Source organism: Teleopsis dalmanni, chromosome 2, assembly GCF_002237135.1.
Source record: "Teleopsis dalmanni isolate 2A chromosome 2, ASM223713v2, whole genome shotgun sequence".
Classification (NCBI taxonomy): Eukaryota; Metazoa; Arthropoda; class Insecta; order Diptera; family Diopsidae; genus Teleopsis; species Teleopsis dalmanni.
The window spans coordinates 81,392,885-81,411,478 of record NC_051847.1 but is presented as its reverse complement, the minus strand read 5'-3'; the positions used below and the strand labels follow the sequence as shown (position 1 = coordinate 81,411,478).

General features: G+C 29.5%; 1 protein-coding gene across 1 annotated transcript; it reads right to left on the bottom strand.

Moving 5' to 3' along the window:
• Positions 1-970: 970 nt before the first annotated feature.
• Positions 971-17,128, bottom strand: LOC119680579 (vacuolar protein sorting-associated protein 13). The gene is made up of 35 exons (XM_038093476.1): positions 17,046-17,128; positions 16,791-16,988; positions 16,356-16,721; positions 16,081-16,302; positions 15,876-16,012; positions 14,716-14,956; positions 14,375-14,648; positions 13,732-14,317; positions 12,909-13,552; positions 12,186-12,813; positions 11,966-12,121; positions 10,794-11,163; positions 10,575-10,720; positions 10,237-10,501; positions 9,898-10,167; positions 9,690-9,836; positions 9,493-9,617; positions 9,066-9,438; positions 8,233-9,011; positions 7,718-7,876; positions 7,472-7,627; positions 6,710-7,156; positions 6,420-6,550; positions 6,023-6,311; positions 5,813-5,950; positions 5,513-5,653; positions 4,572-4,846; positions 4,288-4,508; positions 4,070-4,218; positions 2,392-3,213; positions 2,231-2,331; positions 2,032-2,170; positions 1,687-1,970; positions 1,477-1,615; positions 971-1,410 (listed from the first exon to the last, which is right to left on the bottom strand). Exons 2-35 carry the CDS (start codon positions 16,792-16,794, stop codon positions 1,204-1,206), a joined length of 9,531 nt encoding a protein of 3,176 aa, XP_037949404.1. The 5' UTR covers positions 16,795-16,988; positions 17,046-17,128; the 3' UTR covers positions 971-1,203.
• Between the last annotated feature and the right edge of the window lie 1,466 nt (positions 17,129-18,594).

The window sequence follows — 18,594 nt, the reverse complement described above, 5'->3', positions numbered from 1 at the left end:
GATTAAAGCGAATTTATAAAAACTTAAACTCGCATATAAAACAAACTGTCATATAAGGTATCAGTTTAGTTTAAGGTTTACCATTTTACAATGTAAATTGTTTAACAAACGCTGAACGTCGTTTTGTTTGAAATTTTATTTTCTTTCTTTCAAACTCAATAACAAAATCCAAACAATACATTAAAATTAAAGTTTGAATGAAATCTGAATAAGTGTCTCATTTATGTTAATTTCTAGAATCACAAATTATATTGACATTATTGTAGGTAGATAAGCTCTTAAGCCTTATTTTTAACTAATATTTTCTATACATTTTGATAATGTAATATAAAATATCTCTTTACAATGATGTACTAAAATCGTTGTAAAGAGATAACCTTAACCTTTTAATCTTAAAGACGAAATTAAAACTTGAAAAGAAATATGCATCCATTCTGATTACTTGTTTTTAGAGCACAGAGCATCAACACTTCTTCGCCACTAAAAGTATTTTTATCCTAAGGTTCGAAGTTCATTCCATGTTAGTTAAATCAAGCGAACGAAGATGCTGCTGCGACTTGCTGCGGCCACTGCTGTGCCTGTTCGGCTACATTTATTGTAGTCAAATTAAACAATATATAAATATAGTGTTACATATACATATATAAAAAATTAGTACTTTATTTTTATTTAAAAAACTGTCAATTTATTTGTAGATTATGTAAAAAGACATAAATTTATATTTTGTTGCATGCTTTATTGTACTAATTTTATTGTATATATTTATTTTATATATTGGTTACAAATCTTTTAATATTCATAAATTCTCCAATCAACAATATTTAAGTGATTTTTTTATTATAAAGGAGATTATTTTAGTTCAGATTTATTGCCTTTTATAAAAATATCGACGTAGTAAAAGAAATAATATAAATAAATATGTGAAAAAAAAAATTTGCAAAACTTTTAATTAAAAACTTTAATATATATATATTATTAAAATATTATATAAAATAAACAATACAGAATTATTTGCATTTCGTTTCTGTTACTGATTCCATTTCATTAATTACTTTATTTAATTTGTTTCTAACCTAAAATGTTAAACTAGTGATTATGATAAACAATATCGATGCATTTGATACAAATTCAGTTCGTAAAAACGATGATCCTGTTTGCATAATGTGCGCTTATTCCTCTGGATGTCGATAACATTTCAAAGAACTAAATATCTTCTAAGCGCTGAGATTCCATAATTTCAACCAATTTCTCTCGTCGATTTGGTGGGATCTTTATAAGAAGTCTGTTTTGTTTATCACTCCTCCCAAAGATGCCCATTACTTTTTTGTTATCTCTCTTCATTACTAATTCTACCCCTCGATCTGAGGCTGTGATTTTTTCAATTTCGGGCCATAAATGCTGCCAGTTAACCTGAATAAGAAAAATTATAAAGTTTAATTAGTGTAAATATTACACCATATCAGATATTGTGCTTACCACCCAGTGCCCAAACAAGTCATTTTTGGTAATGTAAATAACTCGATGATTGGAAATTATCAAATTCTCTTTTTTCCTTATGATAACTTCACGATGTACATAGGTATCCGTCGTCGCATATTTACCTTTCTCGATTTCCCTAAAAAGTGCATCAAAATTAAATAAAACATAACGAATTGAATTAAATATTCAGTTTACAATAGTGCTTACCTGAATATTTGGTTGCCTTTTGCTTCCGCACGACAATAGGGTCGCAAAACCGCATCAAGACGAATGAAGCGTGGTGCACGTAAACGTTTGTCATCCTCTTTTGATTCAGCGGCACGTTTTACTGCGCCAAAGCTATCACTAGCGAAATCTACAACACCTGCTGTAGGTCGAGTGACTAAGCCTATAGCACCTTTTCCCAGACCTTTAAAGAATCCTTCAACTCCTTCTTCTTTGGCGCCAGCAACAGGTTTGGTAACTACACCAGTAACACCATCAACAAATCCCTAACCATAAATAATTATGTCTATTATTTCAAAATTTATTACAAAGATTATTTCTCAATACCATAACAAGGCCTTTGCCACTTCGCGCAATGCCTTGCTGGAAGTTTTCAGGTTTTTTGTTAATATTACGTTGTCGCTTTTTCTGATAATCTTCATCGAAAGTAAGACTTGCTATTCCTTTGCCCAAAGCGCCAGTTATTCTTAGGAAATATGAAAAAAAATTAGTTTTAAGGTTTATAATTAATTATGATGTTGTATACTTCGAAACTGCTCCAGCTGCACCTCCTACGGTATGTCCAAACAAAGATTTCACACCTAAAACCAGACCCTCAGCAAATTCGCCTGGACCTTGAATAGCACCCTTAAGAAAATAATTTATTATTAATTATTACTTGACTTGTTTGATTTGGTAATTACTTACCTGAAATGGTTCATAGAACAAATCACCAACTCCTTTTTTCAAACCGACAACCAGACCATATGGATTACCCAGCACATCCAGTCCTAAAACGAGCACATAAAGTTGCTTTAGACCTTGACCAGCGTAGTGCGTTGTAATCTCAGAAGTTAACTGTTGTTGTGTAAAGAATTGGAATTCGCGTTCGAAGAATGCTAGACGGAAGACGACATCATTTACGTCCGTCAAAGTCACACCAATACCCTGTACCAATGTTGCCAATACTCCAGGTAATGGTATAGTATCTGAACCAGCCATTGAAAAACTTAAATGTATTTTTAATGGACCCAAATGCAAATTATCATAGAAATGTTTTTGTTGTTCTAAGGAGCGTGTTTGAACTAGTTCCCATAGTGGTTTTGATATTGCGTCCACATCAGCATTAAACAGTTTTGCCCTTTGCTCATCATTAAGATCTGTAGTAAATAACTCAGCAATTGCAGCAAGGAATACTAAGTCCACTTTTAAATGAAATTCTTGAATAAGTATAATCGCGTATTTATATTGCTTCACTGTTGAATTTGGTATAATTCTTTCAACAATGCTGCATTCAATAAAAGGCTTCAGTGTAATAGTTTTGGCAACACTCTTTGGTGGTGGCACAGCTGTTAATACAACGGGGAAAATACAATCTCGTAACTGATTATCCATTTGTATTTTATTTAATTTAACATGTAATTGTGTTTGGAATGGTGATGTATTCATGTTCACCCATATGCCGGGATAAAAAGTACGTTGTATTATTCTTGGAGGCGTTGTTTTTAATACCATATTCTCAAAATCAATCTATATCATCAAAAACAAAAACAAAAAAAAATACATAATTAATACTAAAGAATCACATATATTATATATATTAAAATTTTAAATTTAAGTGTTTTATGTTTTGTGAATGACTCAATAATAACTCAATATACGTTAATGTTGTTTTTAATTTGAACTTCAAAGTATTATCAAATGTTAAATATGTTGACATAAATCAAATAATAAATAAATTATTCAGTTTCGATTTTACAGCATATATTGAGTCTTAACACTGATTTATGTGTGCTTTAAGTCACTAAAGTTGCAGACATATCTTTTCCTATTAAATTCAAATATTTTTAAGTGCTCACAATTCAATCATGTCATGATGCATTAATTAAGAATATACATATAAACTATCGAGTCATTTCGTGGGGAAAGAGGTTTCAGTCTGTCAGTTCTCCCTGGCTACGTGCCTGACATTAGCTAAACTATTTACTATATAATTTTATGTATCTTAAACTATGCTTAAATTGTTTATATAAAATTGGTCCTTAATGTTTTAGACTAGATCGATATTAAACAAACAACTATAATAAATGTGGATTTTAAAAGTCTTAAATATTACCAAAATCATATTCAACAAGTATCACTTTACTAACTAAGCATAACTAAGCATAGAAATGTGGTTCTATATCTTAATAATTTATATAAAAGCTAAGTTACTTAAACATAATTTTATGTTTAAGTTAAATCGACAAAAATAGATTAATACAACTTTTAAATTTGTATTCAATTTAATAATTAATGGAAAAACTACTGTACCGTAATCCCAAAATACCTCAAAGAGCCCAACAATTGACTTGCGTTTAAATTTAAAAAATTTTTTATTATTAACCTCTTGCTTGATATCCAAAAAGTATTGAGATTCTTGGTTAACACTTTTTTCCAGCAAATACTTCTGATATTGGCCTTCAACTTGAGCAGTTTCATCTATGTTCATCTGTTTAAAACGTTTTTTATCTTTTTTAGACTCCCATATAATACCTGAAAATTTATTTTACAATATATTTATTAAAGAGTAAGTTAAAAACTAAAATTTTTTTATCTACTCACCTGAACTTTTTATGCCCATGTACATAATATCTACACCTTTTTCATTATTTATAACAGATAAGCCGATACCTTGCAGACGCAACATAATGGACTGTGTAATAGTTTGTAGTTGTGCACTTGTTTCAGATCGAGAAACAATAGATTTATTTTTTGTGAAAAGTATAACACGTTGTAGACCATCCAAAAATGAAACCCAATATGTAGTTGTATTATTATGTAACCTATTTCAAATGATAAATATTTTATTATATCAATTTATAATAAAAAACATCAGAATCTTTTACTTTATTTCTCCACAGTCGTCACGTCTCAAATCTGATACAACCTCATTTTTTCCCATTACTATATTTTTCTCACCGGCTGGATTAGCCCAAGTAAATAGAAGTAAACTTAGTGGAGATACGGTTATTATTTTATTTTGAAGAGTTTTTTCGTAAAAGGCAACATTATCATTTGTGTGGTTAATGAAAAGTGCTGGTGCATCTCCCGGATTATATTGGGTAAATATTATATAAACACCTCCCTCAGTTGCTTGAACATCAACATTTATTCCACCGACCTACGTTAAAGGAAAGAGATATTTAATTATTATATATTACTGTAATTATTTATATGGTTTAAAATATTTATTGAATTATAAAAATTGTCTTTTTTCCTGATATTCTTATAAATTTCTTCTGAACTCTGATTTGAACAAGAGTGATACGATACTCTTTAGTATATATAGTTAGTCAGAAATAAAAGCTGAGAGAGTGCTGATCTTCACCATGTTACTGCCAGATTTCAAGATTTCTGTACATGTTTGGCTAAAACCAGAAACTTTTTCGCATGTCAATTTTTCATAGCGTTCTAATATACTAGAACTATTACTCAATTATTATCCACTCAGGTAGTCGAATAAAATGACTATAGAAGACTCTCAAAAGTCTTCTACTTCACAAGCAGGTCCTAACGGGTTACAACAACAACTATAGACGATTAAAATAACTACATTTTTTAAAACTAAATAGTGTTACAAAAATAAGTAAAATCATAATATATTGTAGTTCATTGGTATCACAGGTTAAGAGCTGCGAAGCGCAATCTGTGGCTTTAGTAAATACGCTATTTTATTGATGGGATATTCATTATAAGTATAACGACATTATAATAATTGTTTTAAGATTATAATTAATAATTTGTATATAAAAACTTTTTTCTCATAATCTTATTTGAAAATAATTACCTTATCTTTGTATAACTGCAGCAGACAACATTGTGCTTCAGCATAATTAAAAGGTACAGTTGTTATTCCATTGACCTTAGCTACCATCAAAAAGTCAGAACCAGATTTTGGCCAAATTGCAGAACATGAACCGGGTGCAACCTAAATATAAATAAAATCGTATTAAATAAATTTCATTTAAGGTATTTTAAAAAGATTTGCTTTTCAATAGAATTTAATTAATTATATGTTTTTAAATTTATGACATATACTCGTTTGTTTGAGGTAAAAGCAATTTATATATGTCTTAAAAAATTTTACCTTATTCCAATTATCTGCAGGACGATTGAGTTCTTGTAGTTCAATTTCAAAATCGCAATTATTAACCGCATTATAGAATGGTATAAATGTGATTTGTTTAGTAAGAGAATTTGTTGTTAAGCTATTATGCACGCCAATCTATAATATATTTAAACTCATTATATGCATTACAAAAACAAAAAATTAAATAAAAACTGTATCTGTAAGTACCTGATATTTTTCATCTGGACAAGTACAAGTTACAGTACCATTTGAACCTGCTATATCTAATGGTATTTTATCACTCCAATCTCCACTATCAACTCGCACTGAGATAGCCTTCTTATCAAATAGGGATTTGGCAGGCGAAAAAAGTATTGGTCCTTTATACTCTGGAGGATGGAATAGGACATCCACAGTTTCTGTATTCAAGTTATAACTAAGCATTAGGCCACTTTTATTTACTAACCAAAATGGGCTAAATATGGTAGCAACCAAACTATCGTGTAAAGTTTCATAACTAAAATATACAAATAATATATATAGTAAATATATAGAATTGAATAATATTTGTCATTATATATGTAAAAACATATAAAAGATAAAATTATTAAACAACAATACTAACCGAACACACAAGTCAATTTCCATTTTACTTGGGGAATCGAAAGCGGTAAATTTCCATATAGCTATATCCTTTATATTCTGATCTGAAATGGATGTTGTACAAGACCAGTCTTTTTCCAAATAATCCATTAACTATTGTAAAAAATAAATTGTATAAATAAATGAAAATTAAAATTTATTATTTTATTATTGGTAATAATAAAAATAATTGTTTTGAAAATACTAAAACTATTTGTTTATTCAAATTTATATATATTTAAAAAAAACAAGTAATTTTAATAAATTACTTACTTTTACAATCAAAAAACTGGAATTATCTCGTTTTTTACCAGAAAACTTAAGTGTAGGTAAATGCAAAACATCGCCTGGTTTAACTTCTTTCTCACCATAGTCTAGCAAATCTTGTTTCATAATGCTTTTTTCTTTATAATTCTCAATAATGGGTGAAGCCTGGCTAGATCTAGATGAATTGGCAACATTACAACCCAAAACTGATACTTTTATATTAATAGGTAAAGAATTATGCATATACAACGGTGGGCGTAAGTGTATTGTATAATAAGCACTTAATAATTTATATTTATTTGTGTTTTCATAGAACACTTCAGTTTTCTCTCGAACCGCATTCATATAAAATGGTTCGAAAGTATTAAGAGGATCACATTGTATCTGACGAGAGTAATTCAAATCTGTTGGACAATCATTCCATTTGATGCCCTGAACGGAGCATTTATAACCCTAAACAAAATATATAAAAATATAAAATTATGAATATATAAATAAATAAATAAATAATAAATATTTCACAAGTATATTTTGGTTAAAATTTATGCTTCAAATAATATTTAAACTATAAGAAACTTTAGCCATTTCAGAGTAATTGATATTCTTAATACGAGTACTTGTACTCGTATTGAGTGAGCATCATATACCCGAACACTTTGAAGCATTAATTAAAAATTTTTATATACAGAATTGTTCATATATAAAAATTAGAGATGCAAAAGTTGTTTTATTACAATTACAATTTAAAGGAAAATAAAATAAAGTTACCTGTAAACAGAAAAATAATTCCTTTGTTTCAGAATAAATTCCATGTAATGGTATATGAAAAACATCATGGGGCTGTATTTCTCCTATGAAACTTTTGTCAACCGAATTAGGTTTAGTACGATGAACTTGCAACGGAATCGAGAAGTGATTAAAAACCTTAAATAATAAATAATAAGTTTGAAATTAAAATATGAAAAACTAAAGTACCAAATTTTATACTTAGCCTACAATTAGTATTTAACTTACGCTGACAACGCCGTGTATATTAATTTTTGTTGTGCCATACTCCGATTTTACTTCAGAAATTAAGCCCCATGGATCTTGATGTACGTCTTTATACAAAGCAAAGTAACGCGTATCGGATTTTATAACTGGAAGCAAAATTTCCTTTTCAATGCCACCAATCTAAAAAAATTATTTATTATTATACATGAAAACATACACTTATAGTTGTATATCAAAATCAATATTTATATACGAGTGTATATTAACTCCAAATAATAACTAAATCGTTCTTATAACTTAAATATTTAAAATAAGATTATAAAGGTTTTTATGCAATAATAAAGATGTAAAGAACTATATTGGTTCGAAATTAATTATTTAGATTAAATCAACTAAGTTTTAAGATTCTATTTGATCCATTGCAATCCACAGCCCTTTAATCTTCAAATATGATGTTTTTAATTTCATATTTTTAACTTTTCTAACTTATTTAAAATAAAGCACTAATTTCGATAAATAAATTTATTACTTCATACCTTAACATATAAATTATATTCTTCATCTTCCTCTGTAGTAAGTGTAGACAGGTCTTTAGTTTGTAAATACACACGTCCATTGGGAGATATGGTACAATCTTTTATTTCATTGAGCGAAAAATTATTATCTATGCTCTCGGTCTGATATAACACTGCAGAAATGTTCGGTTTTGTAGCTCTTGGAGTGTGACATTCATGTAGTGTGAATATTCCGCGTCTAAAATTAATTGTTATATTAAAGCCTGTATCATTTTCAACTACATATGGTGCAATAATATCAGGTTTAGTTAAACCAGTCACATCCATTGCCTGAGCAAATGCTTCGTTAAGGCTAGGTATTAGATTTAGTAAAGTTTTAGTTACAGTCAATTCTAAATTTTGTTCAGATTGAACTGTTATTATTTTAGCATCTTCTATTGATTCTTCACTTTCATTAGATTTATTTTCAATTTTCATTGAAAAGCTCAAATCCCAAGGCAAGTATTCAAGTTCTCCATCAGGTTTAATATGTTCATTTAATTCAATAATCGGCTCCCAAGCACCAAACGATTGATTATAATAATCCATATTTAAACAAAGTGACCCATTAACTCTTAAAGCTGAACTCCAATCACTAACGACTGCTTGTAGCCGCATATCAAGCGATATAAGTGGTGTAGTATAATATCCAATACCCATTTCTAAAACAATGGTAATACAAGGCACCTCAACAACACATTTCTCAGTTTTTGGGATACGTATTTCATTTTCCGTTATTTCTAATGCCTCCACAGCGGTGTCTTTAAAAATAAATATAAATACAAAATACAAATTATTTAATAACAATGTATTACCAGGTTTAAAGAACCAATAGTTTTTCTTCTTAAATGGTTTCTGTTCCCAAATATCGGTGTAGTCAGGTTTTTCGATTTTCAAAGCATTCTTTTCAGCATTATCAGTTTGCAGAGTTTTTAAAGCTTTATTTATAAGTTCAATTGTTGCAGGTGAAATATTAATAATTATTTCACTTAATTTTAAACTTATGTGCAGCCCTTCATGTTCAGGTGTAGAGCCTTGTAAAGTTATCACACATGGATGTATAATATAATGTTTAGTTGCTTCACGTCTTTCGGGTTTGAAGGAGCACAGGTACATTTTTAATGACTGTATTTCCCCATTAATAATTTGTTTTTCACCAATTGCGCGGTAATTTAAATTAGCTTCCATCTAAATTAAAAACAATTTAGGTAAGTTAAATTGAATGTACTTTATTAAACATACATTAAATATAATGGCACTGGTATTTATATTCTCCAAGCTTTCAATTAGTATAATGTCAGGTTGATCAATATGAATCATTAAACTAACTTTGTTCTCTTTATAAATGTCGTTTTCTTTTACAGGCACTATTTGTTAAATAAATATACAAATATGTTAAGATAAAATTTAAGAAAAGAAGAAATTTATTTATAATCTACCAGCAGTTTGCTTTGCCACAACTCCCGGCTTAACTTCAGCGATTGGTTGAACATTTTTACTTTCTTCGGGCAATTCAAAGAAATGTGATAATTTTAATAGAAAATCAATGCATAAGATTAAATCAAAAGAGGAAACTCGTACTTCAGCTATTTAATAAAGTTACATTAGTTTAAATATTTCAATTTCAATTAAGTATCATAGCCATACCAACGGAATCAGCTTCTCTTATTATAGCGGTAACATCAACCATGTAAGAACGGTTGTTTTCATCACACTCACTTGGAAAGACATGAGGGTCTTCGTGTTTCCAATTTTTACGGCCCAGATATCTTGTGATTTTACTTTTTGTATTTTTACGTTTATCATCAAGTTGAATGTTGCACAATACTATTGATGTACTCAATGTGCCGTCTATTAATTTTTTGCCTTTTACTGACAAAAAATAAATTCCAAATTCGGCTAAACTGTCACCATTGTCTAATGTTATTTATTTTTGATAATAAAAATATTATTATAAGGTTTTATTTTACTAAAAACTTAAAATACCAAAATGTAATGCTGCTTGCACGCCATCGAACTGGAAATTGAACATCAACTGCGCATATATTTTTGGTATGTCGAGCACACGTTTAGCATTATCGGTTGGGGCGGTGGATTTATGACTAGGTGACTCATTTGGTTTATGAACCTCTACAGTAGTTACTGATGGTTCGATATCATCATCATTATCAACTATTTCGTTCTGCCCCTCCGTCATATTTTGATTTAATATAGACATAACTAGGGTATAGTCATCTTTAAATAGATTTAACTAAAAGTTTTAAAAAGCAATTAATTTTTACTACTACAATTAATTTTTAATTGTATTGAATAATCGTACTTACTGTAATAGATTTTAATCTGCCAGCTAAATTTATTTCTGGTAGTTCTTTATACCAACTAAATGATAAATTCCGTTTAACATCAAGTGTAAAGCTTACTGGGTCCAAAATATTTATACCAGTCTTTACACCATAAGTCGCATCAACATCTATATATAATATGCAATTAGAGGAAACATTTTGTAAATAATATTGATAAAACACACCATCAAAGTTTCTTACCATCATGTGTAGGAAATATGCTAATTATGGATGCTTTACCGTATTCATCAACTACTGATGCTTTGTAAACCTTCATACTTCGCATTTCAAGTTTAATATCATCCAAAACTGCTGGACTACGTTCGTCATTATTTACTTCAAGTTCGCTTGTTGTATTCGAAAGCAATAAATAACCCAAATCCAATACAATTGCATCTGTACTTTTCGAATTTACAGGGACTACAATAATGGGTGCTTTTATTTTAATATTTAGTTTTATACGAGTGGCCTTCTCATAAGCATCTAGAGCATTGTTTTTTGCCTGCTCAGCTGCAGCCGCACTAACGTTGGCTATAGCCTGCTCGGCAGCTTGAAAATTATGTATGAAATTCTAAAATTAAACATATAGAATTAATTAAAATAAGTTAACATAAAAAAAAATAAATTTTTTATTCAAATAAATGTATTGCTATTTACTTTTATAGAAATTGAATACATATATTTATATAGTGTTCACTAATGCAATAAAATAAATATGGGAGGTAAGTATTTTATAAGCAAGAAATATTTAAATATGACTGCCAAAAACAACTTGTGGAGAACACGTGTTAAACCTTATGTATCACGACGTCCATCAAGAATAGAGCAACACAATTGCCGTTATACAGCGGCGACAACTGGTAAGAGGGCACTTTTACGGCTTCTGTCATGCTTGTAACTGGATTGCGGTGTTACTGCAAAGCACACATCAGAAGTTGTTTTTCATATCCGATATTGGTAATAAAGGATTTTAAATTCCATTCTTAGCCTATTCTCCTTGAAGCAGTTAACTTGTCCCAATAATTTGTGATATATCAATGCGTTCACACAAAGTGCCTAGGTGATTTGTGGCTTCATGTTAAACGCGTAGCTACTAGTATCTAACAATCTATCTACATTAAAGCGAGCGACAATTCATTGCCCCAAGAAACAATAAAAAAATTGTATGGATTAATTTCATTTTTTCGTTTCTTGGATCAGCGAAATGGTCTCTTGCGATATTTCCATTTGAGTAATAAATAACCTGTATATGAGTACACTTCATATCTGAATTAAGGATCATACAATTTAATGTACACAAAATTATGTAGGCGAAATCTCATATTGATTGTTATGGATTAATTTTAAACATAATAAACATAATTTATACTTACCAAAACAGATGTCACGAACCAATTTAAAAAGACAATACGCATCCCACCAATTTCCACATTTACTTTCATGTCATCAGAATTGTAAGCGCTTGTTTCGTCCAAGTTAAACAAAACTAGTTGACATTTTAGCGCATTTTTCCCAACAATTGAAAGTATCTACAGTGCCGAAATAATAATTTTATTATTTGCTATAATAAATTTTTAAATACATTATACTTACGCTGGTATGAATAGTATGCGGATTTAGATCTTCAACATGTATATCTTTTAGTCCCACTTTTACCTCGGTATACGAAGATTTCATCACAACACCAGCGGTAAAGTTTTCAACTTTTAATGTTGCTAAACCACGTGTACGAGAGCTTAACATTACGACTACTTGATGTAAATTGGCTACAATATGCATTTTAATACTATCCACAACTTTTCTTGATCGACTTTTTTTTGTACGTTCAGTAACTATTTTAGTTCCTACTTCTTCCGAGTCCTCAGCAATAGTATCAAGTTTATTAGGAATAGGAGCTGGTTCTCCAGCTGTTGCAATACGATCTTTCGGTTTTCCATCATCGTATGCTTCTAATCTTTTTTGTAGCGAGTTATTTATTTCCATTAATTTAAGTAAACATTCTAAATGAAGTAAAACTTTTAGAGTTGAAAAGTTAACTGTGACCTTAGCTTCAGTGGAATTATGCTTAGTACTGAATTCCGGTGACTTTTTATTAACTGAGGTAAATGACACCGTTAGCAAATATGTGAGTTCTTCGCTGAATTGAGGTGTATCAATTACAGGATATTCTATTAATTTATAATTTTCATTGCTAAATTGTGTTAATTTTATAGCCCCAAGTCTAGAACAAATAATTAATTAAATAAACAGATTTAAATATTTTATAACTATATAAAAGAAGAAATATATTAAATTATGAAGATAACTTATACTTACTTTGCATTCACAGTCATTTCGTAAGTAAGCTGGGTCATATCGCACTCTAATTGTAAGATTTCAAGTGCAAGTATTTTTTGTAATCGTGAAACGGATTGTATAGTATATGCATCTGCGAATACCTCCATGTCATCGGTACTAGGTTCTTCAGGCGGAGTTCCAAAATGAGTTGATTCTGATCTTGAAGCAATAGACGATGTATTAGACTTATACAATACAACGCGAAATTCCTTTAATGCAAAATTAACAACTAAATCGGTACTTTGTACTAGATCATCCTTCACTTGCGGCGCATTAACTCTTATTGGCTTCTTTTTACGGGATTCTGCGTTAAGGAAACTCGATACAGATTGTAGAGAGGCAGTGCTTACTGCTTTAAGTAACGGCTTGGCTTCAATGTCTTCATCCGGCATTGGCAAACTTTTAAAAATACCTAATGCTTCAAAAACCCGATCTTCACTTACATCAATATTTATACCGGGCAACAAAATTTCAACTTTGGTTTTCGGTAAACGTGGATCATCATGAAATAAACACACACTAGCTTTAACAACAATTGACGTAGGTAACAGTACATGCATATCTGAGCTCGCAGCCATTTCAAGAACACTTTCCCAGTCTTCCTCTTCTTTTACAACTAAAATCTAGAAAGAAATGGTTATCTAATTAGAATATAGTGTATACAAAAAACTTTTATTCGAAATCAAGTGTGAACATTGTAGGTAATTTATAAATATTTATTTAATTATGTTACTATATTTTAATTTTAAAATATATGAAAAATATTTGCATAATCAGAATTTAAACATATTATAGTATTTACCTGCATGCTTTGAAGTAAAACCTTATAATTATCGTATGAGTGCGCTAGGACAACTTCCATAATTTTGTCTTGGTCTGCGCCAGATTGAGACAAGGCGTGTACATCATACTTGGAAGATCTTCGCGGTTGTGATGTTATATGTACGTCACCCATGCTAATGACAATAAGAGATTTACTATTTGGAATATAAGTACCGGTTTCTGGAATTATGATGATATTTGGCAGAAACTTTATATCTAACTCCATAATTTTATGCTGATCAAGCATATACTGCATTCCAGTGGCTGAGCGTTCTTTAAAATCGGCCATTCTAACACTAGCAGCACCTTCTAATTCTGATAGATTCACTGATTTTGGTGGTTTAAATTCCTTTAAAAGCTTTAAAATTGTTTCAGCATCATAAACAATTTGTAATGGTCGTGCCAAAACATTTACACGTTGATCACATAACTCATCTATTGGAGCAATTTCAAACAGCACATCTAATAAATTAAGTTCTTCTGTTACCTTTGAGGTAATTAAAGTTGGAATAAAATCATCCCTTTTTAAACCAATTATATTTAACTCCTTAACGCCCGCTGTTACGCTAGAGACGTGAAAATTATTAAATTAAATTTAATACAAATTTATTTTATTTACGTACCTCAAACCTCCTGATGCTGGACGTTGTCTTACATTGCAAGTTGCCATTGATACATGGAGTAACATTAATGTTTCAAGTATACTACCACTTAAATCTTCTTTACTACTATTTAGTTCTTTATAAAGACCTAATTCAAATGCTGTTAATCGGAAATTTAATTTTACTGCCTCATAATATTTTGGAATTTCCAATGGTACAAAATTATCAGTATAACCAATTGTTTCATATAATTGGTTTTTTTCTTCACTACTCATGGCATCTTCTAATGATTTAACTGCAAATAGTAAACAGAATAGTAAGTACAAACAGAATAACATATTTAAAACAATAATTAATATTACCGAAGTTCTTAGGCTCCTTATCGTCATCATCTTTATTACCACCTCCAAACCAACCGCCAAACCAGCCTGATTTCGCGACAACTTTGGTTTCTTCCTCTTCCTTCTTTTGTTTTTCCGTATCTATTTGAATACGTTTGCGGATTAATATAATATTAAATAAATCCAATTTTTTTTCCAAGACACTGCAAGTTTCAACAAGTTCAGAAGAAGGTCGCGAAGTAAGAGATTTTTGTTTATATGACTGAAAATTTTAAATATATGCTTAAAAACATTTATTTAATTAATAAGTTATATTAAATAAACTACACGCATAATTATATTAATTAATATTTAACATATTTATTAACATTATAACATTATAATAATGAGTTCAAATGCATACAAAAAATTTTTTTATTATTTTAAGAGAGAGTTAAATAGTTAGTTCTATAAAGCTATCAAAATCCGTTGTTAAAGCGGTGCGTCCGTGAGATTGGAAATGCTATACTCCATAAGTATGGTCATATTTAATTGAATTAATATCAATTACAAAGTAAACCACCTTCAATAACCATATCGATCAAACGTGGACTAATAGCACTCCATACCGATGCAGTATCTTCTTCGAGACCTAGGTTGACTTTCAGCAAGGTCCTCAATAGGCCTCCGCCTAATTAACTTATATCCCAGGAGGAACGTAGTCTTCCTCGTGTACCAAAAACTGTCCTAGCTCAATTAAGATCAGGATATAGTCATGTGCCAAACAGTTACTTGTCACGCATAAATGTGTGCCCAAACTGCAGCTTTACCCCCTATGACGTCGCCAACTGTTTTCTTGCTCCAATGCACATACTGATTTAAGACCAATCGATCTTTGGACTCATCCCTTTGAGGTAGCTAGGTTTCTTCGACTGGACCTTGGTTAGTTTTAATTATATCGCCTCCTCCCCCTCTTCATTTATCCCCTGAGCTATCCCCTGAGCTAAGTATAGAATTGTTATTCTCTTAATTGCAATGGAGGATTCTCAATATATTGATTGATTTAAAGTAAGATTTTAACTTCAGAGTAATGGAAAAAATGGAGAAAATGGATTATTTCTACCTCATACTCTTATAGGTAAAACATACTGTACATGTATTCCATAATTCCATATTCTATTTATATAAAATTTAACACCAACCTTAGAATAATTTGCACATAACTGTCTGTGTTCGTGAATATGTTCCCACGTCCAATATCTATTCCGTTTCTTTATTTGTACTTCTAATACAGCGGTAATAGCAAATTTCCACCATTCCTTGTAGTTATTTTTGTAAGCTATTTAAATTAATTTAACATTTCAATTTATAATAATTTACAATTTCAAACATTAGAAATATATTTACGTTTATTGAAAGGTCTATATTTTCTGTAAGGTGCGCCTAATTGTAAGCGATTTATATAATCACCCAATTTAAGTACGTACTGAAATTGTTTGTTTGTTAACGCAATGCCAATACCATCCATCTCTAAGAATAAGTCGATTTTTGGAGATTGATATGGTGGATGACCATTTTCTGGATTCATGTTTAGTTTAAGTTTTGCCATTGAACTGATAGGATTCAAAACTGTAAATAAGATAAGTTAGGTAAATGAAAATCTATAAATATTTATTTCTTACTGAATGTATAATGCAGTGGGGCTGAATTCTTTTGTGCAATATGATTTCGAAACAAATTAGGCATATCATCTATCTTGGTTTGTGTGTAGAGTATAGCATTGCAATTCATATACAGTGACAAAGAATTTAATTCTGCCACTTTAAAAACACATCTAACATCGGATCCAGCAAAGCCTCTCTCCCAGTTTAAATCAGTAGTATATGTCTCTAAGTCCTTTAATGTTACACCAAATGAAAATGGCCTACCAGTTGTGATACAGTCTTCATATCGTATATGAATATTCGATATTTTCACTTGGATATTGTTTATAACAACAGCTATCATTCGCTCAATCATTGTGGAATTAGCCTGATTGTTTTCGTTTGCTAAATTTAAAAAATTTAATTATAATTTATTTTAATTTATTATTGAAAAATAAGGTTATGTTTATTTACCCATTTGGAGTTGTTTTTTAAAAGACTCTTCAAGAGTCTTTAAAGCTGATTGTTTCACATGAAATTCACGCAATTGTTCTGCTTCTTCGCTATATTGGCCTAATTCCCTTGGTCCCAAGAGCAAGTACAAATCCTCTAATTCTATTGTCAGTGGTTGGGAAAAGATTTTGCTTATCTGCAGATTGATGCATAATTTTCCTATTAATTTTAAACATGAGTGCATTTGTGCATTTTTAAATTTAATAAATTATTTACCTATGTGGCTGTATAACAAATTAAAAGGTGCGTCGAATTGTTTTAAAATTACTGGATTTAGTTTTAAGTCTGTGAGGACAGCATTTACTAGAAAAAAATATAAAAAAAATATAAATATATTAATCATTGCATTAAACGTAAATTTAAAAAGAATATAATTTATTTAATAATTATTAAACATATAAAATATAGACATTGTTATATATATATAACAATTTTTAAAATCGTTAAAAAAAATTAAAATTTTTTAAATTTTAATATATATAAAAAATATAAAAATTGTTTATACTTTTAGTAAAAAGTAACTAATGTATAAGGTTTTATCTATATTGTTCTATTTAATAAAATACAAACTTATCACACATTCTGCAAATAAATTAACCTATATCGTACAACACCTGATGACTTACAGAACCTTACATGACTTATTAAATTGTATTATTATTTTTCCAATTAATCTAATCAATACTTATCAATGAATGTGAAGAATATTAAGATCTTAAAGTGCTATTCTGAAACAGCTTGACATCAATTACAACTATTATGATTCAGTTAAGAAAAATTATGACTTTGTTATTATAAAAATCTTAAAGTTATGTGAAAAACTGTTTTGAGATTTACTTGATATTAAAACTGGGTGGAACGGTTCAGAAAAATTATGAAAACTAATGAAGTACATTAAGAAAAGTAAGACTGTACTTATAAGCTGCAATGTCCAATGATCAAGAACAAGAATAAAAATTAAAGTATATCAACTATTTATTTAAATATATTATAATATATTAAATATTGTTAATATTTAAAACAATTAAAAAAATTCTAATTACAATCTTGAAAATGATATAATCTAAAAAATTTAATGCATTCAATAGTCAGGAAACTCACGAGTACCTCCAAGATGTAATAGTTTTAAAAAAAATTTTTTCGCAGTTTTATTGTAACAACTTCATTTTAAAACGCAATTTAATGGAATAAATAAAAATAATTAAGTTATATTTAATTAAGAAACTAAATTGCCATATCAACTTAAGATAAAAAAAATATATTTTGCACGCAGCATATACATATTAGAGAGAAAAGCGACGTATGGTTACAGGTGTGCCATAGAAGTTTTAGGTTTTGTTAAATAAAGAAAAAAATATGAACTTAAATATACTACACGCACTAAGTATTATAGTTATAAAAAACTTTTTCTAGCTCTTCATTACTACTGGTCGTAAACAACAAAATAAATTGTAAAAATAGAAAAAGAGATTAAGTAGCACGTACATCCTTAATAATACTATCTATATATAATTACGCTAACATAAAAGTTTGTTACCCCGTTTTAACTGTGTTGCCGTTGACATATATGGATAAAATTTATACCGTTGGAAAGGTGAAGACGTGCAGAAGAGCACAACGTTATTTTTTCGCATGTACGTTAACGGAAACACAGGTAAAAATGCGTTGGCGTAAATTTTGCGACTACAACAACAAAATACATGTGTTTTTCAAAGTTTTTTTTTGTGACGAATTGTTAATTGTTTACGGTGGATTTGTGTGTGCG